At 45.6% G+C, this 15,408-nt stretch overlaps 1 protein-coding gene across 2 annotated transcripts in view; it reads left to right on the forward strand.

The window, feature by feature from the left end:
- The first annotated feature begins 1,200 nt into the window (after positions 1–1,200).
- PANX1 (pannexin 1) overlaps positions 1,201–15,408 on the forward strand; it is a 46,132-nt gene continuing 31,924 nt past the window's right edge. Inside the window, exon 1 of one of the 2 annotated variants that reach the window (XM_077867500.1) lies at positions 1,201–1,589. In XM_077867500.1, coding sequence (XP_077723626.1) covers positions 1,409–1,589 — 181 coding nt within the window. In that variant the 5' untranslated portion in view covers positions 1,201–1,408. The remainder of the gene's footprint in view (positions 1,590–15,408) is intronic. The other variant, XM_077867502.1, reaches the window with a different exon arrangement.

Raw genomic sequence — 15,408 nt, forward strand, 5'->3', positions numbered from 1 at the left:
TTATGTAGGGCAGTGACACCATCCGATTGGAGCTTTTCAAAGCTCCCTCTGGCCGCTGTGGGAGAAAAGTGGCTTATACGCCTATGCCTATGCGATCCACCGCTGTATGCGGTTAAGAGAAAGGATGAGCACTGGGTGTTCTACTATATGTTGGCAAGTCGAAGTCCAATAAAAGAATATACAGAGAGAAAGAGAAAGGGAAAGGACGGTGGCCTAAATCCCAGTGCTGGCGGTGCATGTGGAGAAAAACCATCACCTTTTCACTTGGCGAGGACCAAGTGAATTTGGAAATTCACTTTCCAAACTATGGCAGCTGGGAGAACTGGAAGCTTAAAGACGACGCTGGAGGCTCTGGCTTGGGTGGATGGCGGCGCTTTCCGCCAGCTGGGGAGGACCGGAGTTCAGCCGGAGAGGAAGATAAGGCCTGCGTTCCTGGGTCCTCGGAGTCCGAAGTCCTGGGAGCCACCCGGGCGGAGGGCGGTGTGAACTGCTGGCTGAGCGATCGGAGGCTAGGACAGGTGGAGACGTGCGCGAGGGACCTGAGCGCAGCCGGGGGGCGGGGGGGCGGCCCGGGTGGGAAGGGCGGGGGCGGCAGCGCAGCCCGAGGGCCCTCCCGCCTGCGGGTTCTGCCCGCCGCAGCATCTCCTCGCGCTTCTCAGGCTCCACCTCCTGGAGGCGGGTCGGCAGCGGCGGTCGGCAGCGCCCACAGGCAGCACGCGCGGACGGCGGAGGCTGGAGGCTCGGCCCCCCGGGCGCGGTCGCCGAGGCGCGGAGGGTGCAGAGTCCCGTCCTCCACGCCGGCCGCTGGGCTCCGGGGCAGCCGTGGCCCTTGGCAGCGTCTGCAGCTCCTCTTAAGCGGAGTCCACCGTGCAGAGCTGCGGGGAAACCGCGGCCCAGCAAGGCGGGCGGGAGGGGGCGCTGAGGCCGAAGGGGCGGGGCGTTTCCGTGGCGCCGCTGCTCCGCCGGGGATCGCCGTGCTGGGCGGGCCACCTGTCCCCCGCGGCTCCGCGCGCCCGGCTGTCGGAGGAGCTCGGAAGGGCTCGGGTTCCGGAAGAGCTGGGCGGGGCGAGCGGGGCGCGGGCGGGGCGGGGCGGGGCGCGGGGGGCGGGCGAGGCGGGAGCGCACCCGGGGCCGGCGCGGGGCTGGCTGAGCGCGGGCGGAGCGCGGGCGGGGGCGGGGCGGAGCGCGGGCGGGGGCGCGGCGGCGGCGCTGGGCCTCATAGGCAGCCGCGCGCCCCGGCGCACAAAGGCTGGCGCATGTGTGAGCGGCCCGGGAGCCGGCAAAGGGAAAGCGAAATCCGCGGGGGCGGCAGGGGACGGCGAAGGCGCGGCGCCGCGGTCCCGAGGCGGGGGTCCCGGCCTGCCCGCCCCGCCCCCTGGGCCCGGGGCCTGAGCGCGCCGCCGCGGCCATGGCCATCGCCCACCTGGCCACCGAGTACGTGTTCTCGGACTTCTTGCTGAAGGAGCCCTCGGAGCCCAAGTTCAAGGGGCTGCGGCTGGAGCTGGCGATGGACAAGATGGTCACGTACATCGCCGTGGGGCTGCCGCTGCTGCTCATCTCGCTGGCCTTCGCGCAGGAAATCTCGACGGGTAAGGCCGGGCGGAGGGGCGGGGCCGGGCGGCGGCGCGAGCCGCGTGGGCCTCGGTCCCGGGTCTGCGGGACGTGGTCTGACTGCGCGCCCCGTGGCGGGGACGCGGGGTAGAAAGGCAGCCCCGGGCTGATGGCCTCGAGTGTTCTTTGCGCACGTGGTGCAGGCTGTGGCCCTGCGGATCCCGCTTGCATCCCCCCCCCCCCCCCCGTTCTGCCTGCACCCCGCTGATCCCGACTGCGCCCTGGAGTGCGTGTCCTGCCCTCGCTATCAGATTTGTGGAAACCACGGCCTCCTCATCCCGTCCTCTCTCTCCCACATTTGCGTAATTATCCACAATTTTGGAGCAGAGAAGTTCCGGAGCGGCTGAGCGGAGGGCGTGAAGAAGAGGACTCCGTGAAAGCTGTGCGCTCCCTTCTTTATCTCACTGGTCGATACCGAGACTTGAGCTCTGGGGGGTTGGTTGTGAATGATGGGAAATGACTGCCCTTGGCTGGTATTAGTGGGATCCCAGGATCCTCCATCTGAACGGCCTTACTATGAATGGGGGATGAACAAGCCCCCTTCACGTGGATTGTCGTTTACTCATAATAACGCGTCTGAGGTGCCAGTGTCTGGGGCAGGATCTTGTGGTTGCCTAATAAGACTCTCTGGTCTTCCTCAAGAGCTGAAGCATAGAAAAAGGATACTTTCGAGTCAGCAGGAAAGCAGCTAGAAACAGTTTGATGGACGGTGGGAGAGAAGAGAGGACGGTGGGGCTGGGCCTGGGGGAAAGCCTATGTGAGAAATGGTGCTGGCTTCTGGCCGTGGAGCACAGTGGAATTTGCATAAGCAGAGGTGAGACCTTTGTTAAGATTCTGAGATCACAATTGCACTACTCGGGATTTACCCCAAAAATACAGATGCAGTGAAAAACCGAGACACCTGCACCCCAATGTTCATAGCAGCAATGTCCACAATCGCCAAACTGTGGAAAGAGCCTCGGTGTCCATCAAAAGATGACTGGATAAAGAAGATGTGGTTTATGTATACAATGGAATATTCCTCAGCTATTAGAAACGACAAATACCCACCATTTGCTTCAACGTGGATGGAACTGGAGGGTATTATGCTGAGTGAAGTAAGTCAATCGGAGAAGGACAAACACTATATGGTTTCACTCATTGGGGGAATATTAAAAATAGTGAAAGGGATTATAGGGGAAAGGAAGGAAAATGAGTGGGAAAAATCAGAGAAGGTGACAAAACATGGGAGACTCCTAACTCTGGGAAATGAACAAGGAGTAGTGGAAGGGAGGAGGGCGGGGGTGGGGGTGACTGGGTGACGGGCACTGAGGGGGGCACTGGACAGGATGAGCACTGGGTGTTATACTGTATGTTGGCAAATCAAACTCCAATAAAAAATATACCAAAAAAAAAAAAAAAAAGATTCTGAGATCGCAGAGAATGTTATATATGTTCCTGGAAGGAGAAAGATAATGACTGTACTCCCTGAGGAGGAGCGTTAGTCACAGTTTTGGGTTATGAGCATGAATATGGGTCCAGGTCCGTTAGAACAGAGGCGTACAGACTTGGTAGTTTTAAAAGTGCAAAGTTATTGTGTGAGCAGAGGATGGACTGGTTGAAAACAGTACTGAATAAGCCTGATGGTATCCTGTAGGGTCTGGGATCAAGGAGGAGAATCGGAGCTAGGGAGGCCAGATGCCAGAAGATGGGGCCTTGGTTGACGTCTTGTGCATGGATGGGGGCCAAGATTTGAAGGGAAAGGATGGGAAGGGGTGAATTCTAAGAGATCAAGGAGCAATAAGTGGCACCTGGGTACCTAGTTTTTAATAGGCAATGAAGGGCAGATATGACCAGAGTTGATAGAAAGGCTGCAGCCCAGAATGATTGGAGAATGGTGGGGGGGATTTTTGTTTTTTAAAGATTTATTTATTTAGAAAGAGAGAAAGAGCACATGCACAGAGCAGGTGGTGGAGAGGGGCCGAGGGAGAGAATATCTAGCAGACTTCCCACTGGGTGCAGAGCCTGATACGGGGGCTCGATCTCATGATGTTGAGATCATGACCTGAGCCGAAATCATGGTCAGAAGCCTGAGCCCCCCAGGTACCCTGAGAATGGTGGTACTCTTGATGAGAATAGTGAAGTTGCAGGAGGAGTTAGTTAGAAGAGGGTTATGGTAAGCTTAATTTTGTGATCTACAGCACTAAGTTGTTCAGTGTGGCAGGAAGTTGCCAAATTCATTGTGGAGAATACGTGATCAGTTTTTTTGTCTTTGGGCAGGCATAGTCCTGGGGTTTCCTTCCGCCTTCCAGATGATCAGGAGTTGGGACTTCTAGTAGAAAGGAAAACCACCAAGCAGCTTGGGTCCTAGAGATAATCTCTCCCTTCAGCAGATGTTCTTTGGGTACCAGCTATGGGTTGGACCCAGTGCTATGCCCCGAGGGCCCAGGAATAAATGAGGCACAGTCCCTGTCATGGAGGAGTAACAGTCTTGGGCACCTGATGCCAGGAGGAGGGAGTTGGTTACCCTTGGTGATCAAAGTTGACATCTACCCCACCCCCCCATACTAGAGGGATTCAGAAAGCAGAAGCACTTTCAACAAGTTTAAGTTGATGGGCTGAGAGGCATTTGGCTGGCATTGGGAATGGTTTCACCCAGCAGGAGTCTGACCTTACGCTATGCACAGAGCACTGCTGTGTGTTGAGTGGGACAAGAAAGGAGTTTGAGGCATGGTCTTCCTCCCACCCTGTAAGAGTTTACCTCCTATCTGGGTGCTAGGACAGACATGTTGATAGGTGACATTCAGCAGCATGTAATTCAGTGGCAAGACAGTGTCATGCTCTGAGCCCCAAGCAGGTGAAGGTTGGGGGAAGCTGTGGAGCAGACTCCCATTCTTCTCAGATGCTTCAGGCATGTGGGATGAAGCCAGCTGGACTGGGGAAGACCTGTCTGGTTGAGTACTCAATTGGGACAGTGAGAGTCAGGTCAGTCCAGCCAGGCTGATAGGGAAGAGCAGGAAATCTCACTCTTTTCCCACGGGTGGTGGTGTGTATATATAAAATGTGAAAAATCACCTTTTCAGGGGCGCCCCTGCTAGGAGACATCCTTAACCCCTGAAGTGTAGCCAGGAGCATTTGGAAGGCTTTGGGATAGTGAGCTACTGGCTGTTGAACTAATGTAAGAATTAAAACACACACCTGGTCTAGTGAGGCCTGATACTTCTAACTCTGCTGGTCTAAAACACTCCAGGCCCAGCTCCCCATAAGGTAAGCTGGGTTTGCACAAAAACCAACAACCCAACTTTACATTAACTTGGCACACAGCAGAAGACAGTTTCCATGTCATCGTGCCTGGACTAGGAAGACTGGGATGGAAGCCAGAGAAGGGAGAACTGACACTCTGTTTTACGGGCCCTAACTTTTTCTCTCCCCTTGCCTTGCCTCATGTCTTGTACACAAGTGCTCAATAAAAATACAATGAAGGAAATGCTGGAGCACATTAAGGACTCTCTGGGGTTCTCCCTTGGACTGTGGCTGGGCTCAGAGGAAGCAGGGGCATTCTGGGGAAGGGAAAGCATGGAAGAAAGGAAGCCAGGTTCCAAGGATAAGGTTAGGTCAAAAATTCCAGTTGCCAGGTCCCACCCAGTGCCTGGAATTCACCAGCTAGAGACAAGGGTTCCTGGCATGGAGAGAGAGACTTCCCAGTCGCTGGGCTACCCGGCATTTGAGAACACAAGTCATGCTGAGTTGTGGTTTCTATCCTGATGTCTGTCCCCAATAATAGCATTCACGGATACAGGTCATCATGGGAGGGAGCCAAGTTGCCCTGTTTGACTTATAAGTGTGGATTATATTCCATGTACCCCGGATTCCCTTTGGCAGTATTTCATGATGAAGAGGGAGCTGTGTTTGTAATGTCGAAGCACTCTACTTGGTCAGGCAGATGAATGCCATTTCCTGTGGCCCGGAGAACACACACGTGTCACCAGTGTGGAAGCTGCAGGGAGGCAAAGTTCTATGCCACAGAAGGACCCTTGTTCTAATACACCTATCCCCAGAGTTTAGAGTTTAGAAATAGGTGGGTGACAACTCTGTGTAGAATACAAGCATCAGTAGGGGTGCGTGGGTGGCTTGCATAGTCAGTTAAGCTTAGGTCTTGATCTCAGGGTCCTGAGTTCAAGTCTCACATTGGGCTCCATGCTAAGCATGGAGCCTACTTAAAAAATAACAAAAAAGAATGCCTAAGTAGGCTACATGGCCTTTAAGCTCTGAGGTTTTAAGAGCATTTATCTAAGCTATTAAAGAAATAGATTCCCTAAGCTACCTTTCAACATCAGTGGGACCCATGTTCTTGGAGTCTTTCCACAGGGGCTGCCATGCCGTTGGCCTAGGGCTGTATATATATAGGTCCTGGTGCCAAGGTATTCCTCCTGCTTTGTTTCTCTGGTGCCCTAACCTGGCATGTCAGGAGGCCCTGGGAGAGGAGAGCCTCCATCTCCTGCCAGGGTGCTTCTTGCCCTGAGCCAGGCTGGCTGGACCAGATGAGCAGCGGGGGCAGCCAGCAGACCCCTGGAAAAGGTGTTTTGTCTGCCGGGGGAGCCTTCTCTCCCTGCTGCCTTCCCAACGAGCACCTGCAGTTCTGGGCAGAGGGATCTGGTCTGTCGGGGCTAGTTTTACAGGGCCAGCATTAGGCCAGCCCGACACCGCCCCAAGCCCCGTCGAGCCGAAGGACAGACCTAGATGCTAACTATAGCTGCTTCTGATACTATTAGCTTACAGTTCTCCCTGTGTTTCCTCCACTCAGGAGAGGCTACTGATGGGTACAATTTTTCTGGGTTAATTTTTTTTTCTTTTTTACTGTTGTATTTTTATTGTACAAATAGTACCTAAAAACATTCTCATGGTAAATGATGCATAAACCACCTTCATCATGTGCTAGAGGTAACTTACCATTATGGATGCTTAGAACAGCCTCAAAGTCTCCTTCCTCTCATGAGTACACAGGTATACATTCTTTTAAAAACTAATTGAGTCCTACATAGTGGTTTGCGTTTTCCCACTTCATATGTTTTGGAGGGTGTTCCATGTTAGTACATAGGCATTACCTCACTATTTTTTTAATTAAAGTATAATTAACTTACAATGTTATATTAATCTCAGGTGTATGCTGTAATGATTCAGCACTTCCCTGCATTACTCACTCCTTTGCCCATCCCCTCACCCACTTCCCCTCTGGCAACCACCAGTTCATTCTCTGTATTTAAGAATGTATTTTTTTGTTTGTCTCTTTTTGTTGGTGGTGGTGGTTTCTTAAATTTCACATGTGAGTGAAATCATAGGGTATTTGTCTTTCTCTAGCTCCATCCATGTTCTTACAGAGCGTCATATATTCTTATAATTGATTTAAGTACTCTTAATGAGGCACGTTTAGGTTCTTTCAAAATTTCTTTTTTTTTTTGCCTTTTATTTTATTTTATTTTATTTTATTTAAATTCAGTTTGCCAACATATGGTATAACACTCAGTGCTCCTCTCATCATGCGCCTTCCTTAGAGCCTGTCACCCAGTTACCCCATTCCCCTTCCTACCCTTCTGCAACCCTCCACATGTTTCCTAGAGTCGAGTCTCTCACGGTTTGTCTTCCTCTCTCATTTTTTCCCACTCAGTTTCCCCCATTCCCTTATGGTCCCTTTCATATTTTTTATTTTCCATGTATGAGTGAGACCATATGATGATTGTCTTTCTCTGACTGACTGACTTCACTCAGCATAATATCCTCCAGTTCCATCCACATCAGTGTAAATGGTAGGTATTCATCCTTTCTGATGGCTGAGTAATATTCCATTGTATATATAGACCACATCTTCTTTACCTGTTTGTCTGTCGAAGGAGAGACATGGCTTCTTCCTCAGTTTGGCTATTGTGGACTATGCTGCAACGAACATTGGAATGCAGGTGTCCTGTCGTTTCACTCTATCTGTGTCTTTGGGGTAAATACCCAATAGTGCAATTGCTGAGTTATAGGGTAACTCTATTTTTAACTTAAGGAGCCTCCACACAGTTTTCCACAGTGGCTATACCAGCTTGCATTCCCACCAACAGTGCAAGAGGGTTCCCTTTCCCCACATCCTCACCAACATTTGCTGTTGTTTTTCCAGCTTTTTAAAGGGAGGCTTGTATTGAAATGTATTTCCCTCTTAGGACCGCCTTTGTTGTATCCCAACGATTTTGAACAGTTGTGCTTTCATTTTTGTTGGTTTGCATGAATCTTTTTAATTCTTCTCTAATTTCCTGGTTGACTCATTCATTTTTCAGTAAGATGCTCTTTAACCTCCAAGTGTTTGAGTTCCTTCCAAATTTCTTCTTGTGATTGAGTTGTAGTTTCAAAGCATTGTGGTCTCAAATATGCAGGGAATAATCCCAGTCTCTTGGTGTCCGTTGAGACCTGATTTGTGACCCAATATGTGGTTCAATCCTGGAGAAAGTTCCATGCGCAATTGAGAAGAATGTGTATTCTGTTGCATTAGGATGGAATGTTCTGTATATATCTGTGAAATCCATCTGATCCAGTGTGTCATTCAAAGCCCTGTCTCTTTGGTGATGTTTTGCTTAAAAGATCTGCCCTTTGCTGAAAGTGGAGTATTGAAGTCTCCTACTATTAATGTATTATCTATGTGTCTCTTTACTTTGGTTATTAATTGGTTGATATACTTGGCTGCTCCCACATTAGGGGCATAAATATTCATAATTTTAGGTCTTCTTGTTGGATAGACCCTTTAAGTATGATATAGTGTCCGTCTTCATCTCTTACTACAGTGTTTAATATAAAATCTAATTTATCTCATATGAGGATTGCTAACCCAGCTTTGTTTTGAGGACCATTTGAATGGTAAATGGTTCTCCACCTCTGCATTTTCAGGCTAGAGGTGTCCTTAGGTCTAAAGGAGTCTCTTGTAGACAGCATATAGATGGGTCTTGCTTTTTTATCCAGTCCAATACCCTCTGTCTTGACTGATCATTTAGCTCATTCACGTTCAGAGTAACTATTGAAAGATATGAATTTAGTGTCATAATATTACCTATACAGTCCCTGTTTCTATGGATTGTTTCTTTGGGCTTCCTCTTTGTTTACAGGGTCCCCCTTAATGTTTCTTGCAGAACTGGTTTGGTGGTCACATATAGTTTCAGTTTTTGCCTATCCTGGAAACTCTTTATCTTTCTTCAATTCTGAATGACAGTCTTACTGGATAAAGTATTTTTGGCTGCACATTTTTCTAGTTTAGTACCCTGGATATATCCTGCCAGCCCTTTCTGGCCTGCCAGATCCCTGTGGATAGGTCTGCAATTTTTTTTTTTTTTTTTAAACGTATACAGTGTTGTATGTCAATTATATTTTTTTTTAATTTTTTATTTATTTATGATAGTCAGAGAGAGAGAGAGGCAGAGACACAGGCAGAGGGAGAAGCAGGCTCCATGCACCGGGAGCCCGACGTGGGATTCGATCCCGGGTCTCCAGGATCGCGCCCTGGGCCAAAGGCAGGCGCCAAACCGCTGCGCCACCCAGGGATCCCGATAGGTCTGCTATTAATCTGATGTTTCTCCCAATAGAAGTTAGGAATCTCTTTCTCAAGCTGGTTTTAGGATTTTCTCTTTATCTCTGAAATTTGCAAGCTTCACTATTATATGTTGGGGTGGTGATCAGTTTTTGTTGATTTCGGTGGGGGTTCCTCTCTATCTCTTGGATATGGATGCCTGTTTCCTTCCCCAGATTAGGGAAATTCTCAGACACGATTTGTTCATGTGTATCTGGTCCTCTCTTTCTCTCTCTCCATGCCCTCTGCAATCCCAATGAGATGAATGTTATTCTTTCTCAAACTATCATTTAATTCTCGGAGTCTCTCTTTGTGCGCTCTTAGTTGTTCCTTCCTTTCCAGACCATAAGTTTCTCAGCTTCCTTCCTTTCCAGACCATAAGTTTCTGGAGGGCAGGAACCCTCTGTCCTCTGGTTGACTGCTATATCCATAGTTTCCAACTAAGACTTGATACATAGTAGACATTCAACAGAGTGTGTGAATGAACAGAATATCCAGTCCCACTGGATCCTGAGTGTTAGTTATTCTATTGTCTGGAAGATGGAATTTTATGTATCTTCAAAGGGTTAGTTTTAAAAAAGTTTGTCAAAAATATTTGGAAACTCTGAATAGTATCATTGGAACTGACTCAAATAAACAATAATAGAGGAAGGAATGTGAATTGAGAGAAGATAAGCAAACATTTAGTAATGATGAGATCAATTTTAAAGTAACTAGAACTTACCCAAGCAGCATTTGGTCTGTTTTCTTTTTTATTTTATTTTTTTAATGTTTTTACTTGGCATTAATTGACACACAATGTTATATTCGTTTCAGGTATACAGCATAATGATTCAGCATCTCTATGTTACGCTGTGCCCACCACAAGTATAGGTCCCTTCTGTCACCATACAGTGCTACTAAAATATCATTGACTATATTTCCTATAGTCAATTTCCTATATTTCCTATGCTACACCTTCTATTCCCATGACTTATCATTCCATAGCTGGGGCTCTTATTACCCTTCCCATTCCCCTTCACCTATTTTGCTACTTCCTCCCAGCCCCTTCCCTCTGGCAACAATCAGTTTGTTTTCTGTATTTATAGATGTGGTTCTGCTTTTTGCTTATTTGTTTATTTATTCATTTGTTTTGTTTTTTAGATTTCATGTCTGATGAAATCATATGGTATTCATTTTTCGTGGCCTGACTTATTTCACATGGCATAATACTCTCCAGGTCCATCTGTTTGCCCTAAGTGGCAAGATCTCATCCTTTTTTATGGCTGCATAATATTTTGTCTGTGTGTGTATGTGTACATACCACATTTTTATCCATTCATCTATTGGGGGACACTTAGGTTACTCCTATATCTTAGCTATTATAAATAATGCTGGACTAAACATAAAGCTTCATATATCTTTTCAAATTATGTTTTTGTTTTCTTTGGGTAAATACCCAGTAGTGGAATTACTGGATCATACAGTATTTCTGTTTTTATTTTTTGGAAGAACCTCTGTACTATTTTCCTGTATCAGTTTTACAGTGGGGAAAAGAGTGTCTCCAATGAATGGTGCTGGGAAAACTGGACAGCTACATGCAAAAGAGTGAAACTGAACCAATTTCTAACACCATACAAAAAAATAAACACAAAATTGATTAAGACCTAAATGTGAGGCCTGAAATCATAAAAATCCTTGAACAGAATGTTGACTGTGATTTCTTTGACATCAGCCATAGCTACATTTTTCTAGTATGTCTCCTAAGGTAAAGGAAATAAAAGCAAAAATAAACTATTGGGATTACATAAGGGGATTGGAATTACATAATAAGCTTTTGCACAGCCAAGGAAACCATCGGCAAAACAAAAAGGCAAGATATTAAATGTGAGAAGATATTTGCAAATGATATATTTGATAAGGGATTAATATCTAGAATATATAAAGAATTTATGCAACTCAACACCAAAAAAAAAAAAAAAAGAGCAGTCTGATTAAAAATGGGCAGAAGACATGAACAGACATTTCTCTCTAAAGACATCCACATGGCCAACAGACACATGAAAAGATGTTCAACATCACTAGTCAGGGAACTGCAAATAAAAACCACAATGAAAAAAAAAAAAAACCACAATGAAATATCACGTGTATCTGTCAGAATGGCTAAAATTAAATTAAATTAAATTAAAAAAAATAAGTTGGCAAGGATGTGGAGAAAAAGGAACCATTGTGTGCTGTCATTGGCAGGCATTCTTTTTGTTTTAGTGAACACTGTTTCCTGACTTGAAATTAGAAGACCCATTTTTGATTATTTACTCCCCTTGTCCTTTGCCCCCACCCCGACCCCTGCCCCAAGAAAAAAGGAAGAAAGGAAAATGAAACTATGGAAGAAAGTCTATTCTTTCATAATAGATGGAATTTCCACCACTGGCAAAAACTGAAAGTACATCTTGGAACCTTTACAGCTTCTAGTTTGGATTAGCAACACCCTTTAAAAAAAACAAAAACAAAAACATAAGCACCACCTTTCCTCTGCACAGTACTTCCTTGGATTTTTTGCCCAAACCCCTAACTGAGGCAGTAAGTTTGGCCCAGAGTGGAGAAGGGGTGGCAGTTTGGGAGCATCATGCCCACTGTGCTCTGGCTGAGTGAGGCAGACAGTGTGGGGACATAGGTGACCAGGAGTGCAGGGACCCAGAGAGAACCTGTATAGTACTGAAGCAAGCCTGGCTGTCTGTGGGATACAGGTGTGTGTCAGGGAAAGGGGTTTTTCATTGTCACGGATTTATTCATCCTCTCTAAAGCTTGTGCCCCTTTTTCTCTGTATTTTATGTTTTTATCTGATGATAAAGACAGGGCTCAGTGTCAAAAATATGGAAAATACAGAAGAGAAAAAAATAGTAGTAATTCTACTGCCAGAGATAGCCACTCTTATGTCTTGGTAATATCTTCCCCCGAGGCTTTTTAGATCTACATAGCTGACAGCTTCTACTTCTTAAGAAATCAAACACTAAATCAGGGCCATCTTACCATGTATTCTTAAACTTGTTTTTTGTTGGCTACAAAATTGAATGTTGAATAGGAATATCAAAATGTAACCCTTTCACAATGTGTTTGCTAATATAAATAGCATTGTGGAGGACACACTTGAACAGAGCTCTCTTTCCAATGAAGATTTCAGTATTTTGACAAATTGTGTAAGTCCAATTAGGAGGTCAGAGTGTGCAGACATTTTCAGGACTCTGATTGACATGGCAGGCCACCCTCCAGAAGGATCGTCCCCTGCCACTTCCACCAGCAGGTAGGAGAGGGCCCTTCTCCCACCGTCAGCAGCACGTAGTGTTTGTCATTGACAGTTTAGTAGATGGATAAAGCTATGCCGTTGTTTCAGGTCACATTGATTCAATCACAGCATTGCATGTTTTTCCCTAGATACTTATACCATTTACATAATTCTGTGAATTGTTCGTGTCTTTTCCTTGTCTTTCAGAGGGGAAGTTGGTTTCTCAATGGATTTTATTAACTTCTAAGATAGTTTCGGATATTTGGGGGCCATCCTTAAAGGCAGATACCTTCCTTGCCAGTTGTCAGTTACCTTTGAATTGTGACTATGGTTAGTTTTGATGAGCAGAAATTATTTTAAATTGTCAAAACTGTCTGCCTTTTAAATTTTTATTTCTTCAATTCTGTTATGATTAGACCAGTGTAGTTCCTCCTTATGACAGTTAAATATCCATCTAGTTTTTTTCTAATGATCTTTGATGATTTTATTTGAATTTACCTCTTCAATCTGCTTTGGTCTTTTGATACTGTAAATTAAGACTCTTGCTGATAATTCCCTCATCGTTATTTATTGAGGAACTTATTCCTTACCCAGTGATCTCTGGTGATTTCTTTATTATAAACTCTGATGTGAATAAGCCTTGTTAGGGCTATTTGTATTGTTCTATTGGTCTATTAATTCTCATAAAATACCAGACCATCCTGTTACTGCTTTCATCCTATATGCAAGGAGGTACCTGGGTAAATTAAATAAATAAAATCTGGAAATAGTGGAACCATGAACAAGGAAACCAAAGCAAAGCTCAGCAGTAGAAGTGTCTGACTTGCCTAGCACAGAGTGTTGCATCTTCAGGGGATAAATTCCTCATAATATAGTAAATATTTAGAATGCTACTGAATTTTAGAAAGAGGATCATGATCGAGAGGTCCTTATTGGAACTTGTCAGGTCATCTCAACTACTGGACACTTTTTTCTTTTCGATAGTTATGAGAACCAGTACATTGCCACATTTTGGGATGTTATTTAGGCTGCTGCAGCTTCCATATTTTGATCACTGCTATTACTAGTATCTTTGTGATTACAGGAAGTTGTAACCAATTACAAATGGGTTCTGAGAAGAATTACAGCTTCCAAATTGGTTTGGAATGCGGTGAATATTCCAGGAGGAAGGATGAATAGGCTATATGTTGCCTCAGTGCTTCGGCTGATGAAACAGGCTTTGGGCAGTGAGACTCCTGATATGCTCCCTGCACCAGCCCCAATACATCCCACACCACCTGCTGCTGGTGTGACAGTGGAGGGAGCTTCCTCGATTCGAAATTCTAATTTGCCACATATCTTTAAGTCTGTGTGTTTGTGTATGTCTGTGTTCAAGTTCAGACAGCAAGAGAAAGTGAAAGCCCTGCCCTTTTTTGGACACACCTACTCTTGGTCTCTTTCCCTGAGGTAACTACCACTACTGTTACTTCTTAGTGTTTTATGCTGCTCTGTGTTCCTTTGGAAAAACATGGTTTTATTTGTATTTTATTCTTACTGCATTTTAAACAAAATATTATGCCAAGCATTAAGAGCTTGCAATTTGCTCATTTGTCTGCAATGTGTCCTGGAGATATTTTCATGTTGTTTCATGTAGATTTGCCTCATTCTTTTTAGGCATGGCATAATTTTCCATAGTATGGACTACACCCCAGTTCATTTAACCATTCAGTTAAGGGTCGTGTATGTTCACTCTGCATTTTCCTACTATACATGGTTGTTCAGGGAACATCCTAGGACGTACTTCCTCAGGCAAGATGTGTTTCTCTAGATCAGTGGTTCTTAAACTTTTTGGTCTCATGACCCCTATATACCTCAGGCTCTTAAATTCCTTTGAAGATTTCAGAGAACTTTGGATTGGGGGTTGTATCTATCAGTATTTATCATGTTAAAAATTAAAACTGAGAAAATTTGAAAACAATTTAAATAATACGTTGATTACATGTCAACATATATATATTTATTATTTTATTTGATTCATTTATTCACGAGAGACACACACACACACACAGAGGGGCAGAGACACAGGCAGAGGGAGAAGCAGGCTCCATGCAGGGAGCCCGACGTGGGACTCGATCCCAGCTTTCCAGGATCACGCCCTGGGCCAAAGGCAGCGCTAAACCGCTGAGCCACCCGGGCTGCCCTATATATCTCTTAAAAAATAACTTTAAAACCAAAAATTTTGTAAGAAGAGTGATGTTGTTTTCCACTTTTACCAAATCTCCTCAATGTCTGACTTCATAGAAGACCACTGCATTTTCACATCTGCTTTTCATTCATTGTGTGGCAATCTCCCATGTCAGTGACCTCTGGAAACCCCACTGTATAAACTCAGAATGAGAATATGAAGGCAAATAAAACTTGCTATTACTGTGAAAGTAGGCCTCACATCATGGAACTTCAATCTTCCATGGAAAGATTCTCAGGTTCTGGACCACACTCAGAGAACCTGTGCTCCAGGGTCAAACTGGAGGATGGAGTTGGAAGTTAGAGGGTCAGGACGCCTGGGTGGCTGAGCCATTGAGTGTCTGGCTTTGGCTCAGGGCATGATCCCGGTTTGGGGATCGAGTCCTGCATCAGGCTCCCTGCATGGAGTCTGCTTCTCCTCTGCCTGTGTGTCTGCCTCTCTCTGTGTCTCTCATCAATAAACAAAATCTTTAAAAAAAAAACAAAAGAAGTTAAAGGGTCACAGATGTGCACATTCCAAACATAAAAGGTACTTCCAGCTGGTCTCCAGAATATTCCCTCACCCTCCTACTGGCGATGGAGGGGAGTAGGCCTGTCCCTACAGCTTTACTGATGTGTGATATTTTCAGAGTTTTCTATTTGCTCTTCTCATTGAAATGGCATCTCACTGTTTCGGTTTGTAGTTCCCTATTTGCACTGGGATTTCACAAGACATAGTTCTGGGCTCTGGCTGTAACACTGA

This window comes from Canis aureus, chromosome 23 (assembly GCF_053574225.1).
Source record: "Canis aureus isolate CA01 chromosome 23, VMU_Caureus_v.1.0, whole genome shotgun sequence".
NCBI classification, from domain to species: domain Eukaryota; kingdom Metazoa; phylum Chordata; class Mammalia; order Carnivora; family Canidae; genus Canis; species Canis aureus.